At 55.2% G+C, this 4573-nt stretch overlaps 2 protein-coding genes across 2 annotated transcripts; both read right to left on the bottom strand.

Moving 5' to 3' along the window:
• Nucleotides 1–1268, bottom strand: DQ04_11861010 (hypothetical protein; the record flags this gene model as incomplete). Its single annotated transcript, XM_009316627.1, has 1 exon — nt 1–1268. A coding segment is annotated over one exon (1268 nt), but the record flags the coding sequence as incomplete, so codon positions are not given.
• A 636-nt stretch (nt 1269–1904) lies between these two features.
• DQ04_11861000 (hypothetical protein) lies at nt 1905–4496 on the bottom strand (the record flags this gene model as incomplete). The annotated part of the gene is made up of 1 exon (XM_009316626.1): nt 1905–4496. The coding sequence occupies one exon, from the start codon at nt 4494–4496 to the stop codon at nt 1905–1907; it is 2592 nt and encodes an 863-aa protein (XP_009314901.1).
• Between the last annotated feature and the right edge of the window lie 77 nt (nt 4497–4573).

Raw genomic sequence — 4573 nt, 5'->3', positions numbered from 1 at the left:
TCGCTGCCGTCTTTCACCCCAATGTTAGATCCGCCTGCAGTCCCACTGACTTTTTCCTGCGTCTTGGCAGGTTGGTCCGTCGGCAGGGGTCCAGTGACTTCTGCCTGGCTGGATTTGTGGTCAGTGGACGGTTCCTCCGCCTTGGGTAGCTGCGTCTCAGGCTTCTCCACTTTCTTGGGGAATTTCTTCAACTCTTTCCTTGCATCGGCCAGCGCAGCATCCGCCTTGGCCTTCGCTTTCTTAGCCGCGTCGACTGCCGCTTTAGCGGGGTCTAACGCTGTGTCTGAATGTTTCTTCACCTGCTCGGCTGCTGTCACTGCATTATCAATACTCTGAACGGCTTGGTTAGCACTCGTTTCTGCTGTCTTTGCGTTCGTCATTGCACCTCCGGCAGCTTTATTTGCCTTTTTCGCAAACTGCTTGCCCTCCTCGGTTATGGTTACTTTTCCTTCTGTGTTCACAAGGGTTTTCAAAGACTTTTCTGCGTTGGCAGCATTATCTTTAGCGTCTGAAGCATGAGTTACTGCTTTATTGATACTCGTCAGTGCCTGCTCAATCTGCTCCACAGCCATTTGGCCACTTAGAACAAGAAGTACAGCAACAAAGTTTTCATTCTCAAATGTCACTTTTACTGCAGGGGGTTTCGGCGGCGTTGCAACAACTATTTTTTTCGCCTCCTGGATGCCGTTCAAAAAATCCAGGGCGCTCTTCGGATTTGCTTCTGCTGGCAGTTCCTTCAACTTCTTTGCGCGGTCCAGTACTTTCTTTGCATGGTCCATCGCCTCCACGAGTAACTTCTTCGCCTCAGTGGCATTTCCCGCAGCACTCGTGGCCTTTTCCACCGCAGTTTTTGCATCCTCAGCACCAGCCGTGAGATCCTTCACATCAAATGGCACTGCCTGACCTGAAGCAATATTCAACTCCGCAACCTTCTTCAGTTCACTCTCTCCTTTGGTAATACTTGTCACTGTCTCCTTTACCATACTCTCTGCTGTTTCGGCATTCTTCTTTGCTTTGGTCGCCTTCTGCACGAAATTATCGACCATACTCTTTGCCTCTCCAGCTCTGGAATAAGCCTCCTCAGCAAGGCGCAGTACATCCCCGGCTTTTGACACATCTTTAGCAAAGGCCTCCACCTTCGCCTGCGCTGCCTCCCTAGTACCAACAGCGGGAAGCACAGCGCTCTCAGCAGCAGCCGTCACGCCCAGGGTCGTGCAGCACAGAGCAGCGGCCAGCACCCACACAACGCGGCGCACCGTCGCCATCATTCAATATCGCTTCAGCAGCTGGGGTCTGCAGGGAGGAGAAAAGAGACACACAAAAGGGGTAGTACGCGCGGAATGGAGGGGAGAGAAGCAGCAGCTCAGTCTGCGCACCACACACGATGATCCGCACAAATTATAAACAGCAAATTAAGGAAGAAACCGGTTGGTGGGGAAAGCACAGACCCTGCAGGAAACAAATCCCCACCAATCCCATGTTTAACAGAAAAGATAATCCACGCAGTCGTGGTGGCTCCCCGTGCGAATGTGCACACGCATGGCCGCAAGCAAGCGAGCCTGTCTCTATGCGTCTCGTGTGCGGGACCCACACACAGCAAGGGGGCAGAAGGCAAAAGTGTGTGCAAAGCATATAAAAGAATCATTTAAAGAGGGAGCGGCATAGTGGACGGCACACAGTCATGCGCCAAGCAACGCCCACGCAAGAGAAACAGGGGGAGTGACGCCTCCCAACGACGGTATCGAGCACAGTGAATGTACCGTCGAGGTTTAATGGAGCGGCGCCAGGCCCACAGTGGGGCAGCAAGGAAACGAAAGCAAAACAATTATACCACACAGGTGTGCCCCACCGTTTAGAGCGCACACAATTAAGTGGGGAGCATCATCTCACCGTGCGCTCCCCGCTCAGTACGCTCCCAGACAGGCCACGGCACCCAGAAGCAGCAGCAGCAGCAGCAGCGGTGTGCGAAGCCACACAGGGTTGTCGCTGCTGTCCAGGCCGCCGGCCTCCTGCAGCATCCCGCCCAAGTCGCTCTTCAGTGCACCCGCAGGGGCGGGAACCACGCCACCTACAACTGGTTGCCCCTCCTGCACATCCGTAACACGTGCAGGCACTGCAGGTTCCATCACTGACTCTGCTTGCTCCACGGCACTCTCATCAGCGCTGTCTGTAGCCTGCACCGGCTCCGTCCCCGGCTGGGCACTCATCGAAGCTCCCGGTCGAGATCGGTCCTCATCACGTGTCGGCACAGAAGCAGCAGCAGAAGCACCGGCGGCACTTTCATTCAACTGCTCCACCGGAGAGGCCAAGGGACCCTCAAGCCTCGCCTGTGGTGCGCCATGTGAAGGAGCAGCGGGGAGACCGTCAACCGCATTAGTGGAGGTATCGCTAGCCATCCCAGGCGTGGAGACAGGATCGGGAGTAGGGGCAGGAGGCTTCATCTGCTGCAGCTGCTTCGGGGCATCAACGGAGACACGCCGTCGTTCCTTCTCCTCCGCCGTTGCCAGCGCCTGTTCAGTCACCACTTCCCTCTCCTGTGCCTCTTTCTGTGTTTTTTCGGCAGCTTCTTTTTCTTCTTCGGCTTCCCTCAGGGCTTTTTCAGCAGTTTTCCTCTCTTTCACTGCTGCTGCCAGCGCTCGCTCAGCGGCTGTTTTCCGTTCCTTCGATGCTGCCAGTGCTTCAGCAGCAGCGGACCTCCCTCTCACGGCTGTTGCCAACGCCTGTTCAGCGGCCACCGTCTTCTTCTGTGCCTCTTGCAGCTCCCGCTCAGCGGCAGTCTTCTTTTGCGTGGCTGTATCCAACGCCGTCACGGCAGAGTCCCTGTTGCTTTGGGCCTTTTCCAGTTCATCCTGCGCGGCTTTGTTTTCCTCTTGGGCCTCCTGCAGCGCAGTCTTAGCAGCAGCCTCCTGTTCCGTCGCCGTCTCCAGCGCCGCCGAAGCGCTTGCCTTGTCCTTTTCGGCTTTACTCAGTGCTTCAGTGGCGACTTGCTTCTGCCTTTCAGCATCTGCAAGCGCAGCTGCAGCCGCTGCTTTTATCACCCCAGCATGCTGATTCACCTCTTCAGCAAATGTCTTCGCCTCGACTAAGGCAGTTGCTGTTTTTCCAGCATGTGCAGCCGCCAAAGAAGTCTTCCCTGATGCGTCCTTACCACTCGACGCCAGCTTTTGTGTTTGTTTCTCCAGGTTCCTAGCGTCCTTTGCTGCCTGAAGAGCACCACTTGCTGCATCCTTCATGTATTGAGTCGGCTGAGTTCTTAAATCGCCTATAACCCTCTCAATTTTACTTTTCACATACCCAGCGTCGCGCACTACGATCTGAGCGTCCCGCGTTGCTGTAGTGGCATAGCCCCTTGCTTCCGCAAGATTATTCAGAGTCATAAGGAGAAGATCCGCTGCTGTTCTTGCCCGCTTCGCTGCCTCCGCAGCCTTCTTCTTTGTTTCACCCTTGGCACCGTTCGCCATTTCCTCTGCAGAAATTCTTTCCGCATCACTGCAGAATGCCTCGGCCGCTCTAGCATTCTCAAGTGCACGATTGGCAGCTTCTTCGAATCCATTAAGCATTGCAATCCCTTTCTCAGCGTCGCTTTTGGCATTGTGAACCACATCAACTGACTCAGTCATCTTCGTCCTTGCATTTTCAGCAGACTGCAGGACGATGGCAACTTTTTCTTCGGGTATTGTGTCACCCGATGAACGGAAATATTCATCCGCTGCTGCATCAGCCAGCTCCGCCACCTTCTCTGCCGCCAGCGCTGCCTCCTTGACGTTCCCTTCAGCCTTCTCCGCGTCACCAGCAACACGCAAAAACACCTCCGTTGCACTTGATACCGTCTTCAAGATCTCTCTGGCACTCTCTGCTGCAGTATGGGCGCGCTCTATGGCACCGTTGGCATTTCGTGCTACACCTGTCGCTGCTGTTTTTTCCCTCTTCGCGTTCTCCGCTGCAGCATCAGCTTCGTCCAGTTTGGTGCGGGCCTCCTGTGCTGCATTCTTGGCTTCGCTCAACGCCGCTTCAGCATTCTTCGTATCCACGAGACTTTTCGCCTGCGCATCCATGACCAACGCATTCTGGGTATCCAATTTTCCCTGAGCAACATTCTTCCTCTCATCAGCCCTCCGCACTTCCTCCTCAGCTGTGGCCTTCTTCTTCTCTTCAGTCTTCACTCCTTCAGCAGCCGCACCCAGTGCGCTCTCAAACTCAAGTACCACAGCCTCAGCCTTCTCCAGATTCTTTCTCTCCACTTCTGCTTCGCCATTGGCTTTAGCAAATAATGCCTGGGCCTTCTCCACTCCCTTCTCAGCCTCATTCAATCTTTTTGTCGAATCCGTCACAGCATCGCTGGCTCTCGTTACGGATTCCAGAAGTGCACTTACCCTCGACTCCTCCGCCGCAACATCTGTGGGAAGCCCAGGGACACCACCACCAGTCACGCACAAGGCCGTGCAGCACAGAGCAGCGGCCAGCACCCACACAAAGCGGCGCACCGTCGCCATCATTCAATATCGCCTCAACAGCTGGGGTCTGCAGGGAGGAGAGAAGAGACACGCTGCACAGCAGACAGCCCCAACGCACA

Source organism: Trypanosoma grayi (genome assembly GCF_000691245.1).
Source record: "Trypanosoma grayi strain ANR4 Tgr_1186_V1, whole genome shotgun sequence".
Classification (NCBI taxonomy): domain Eukaryota; phylum Euglenozoa; class Kinetoplastea; order Trypanosomatida; family Trypanosomatidae; genus Trypanosoma; species Trypanosoma grayi.
The sequence above is the reverse complement of the archived record's forward strand: the minus strand, read 5'-3'. Positions and strand labels throughout refer to the sequence as shown.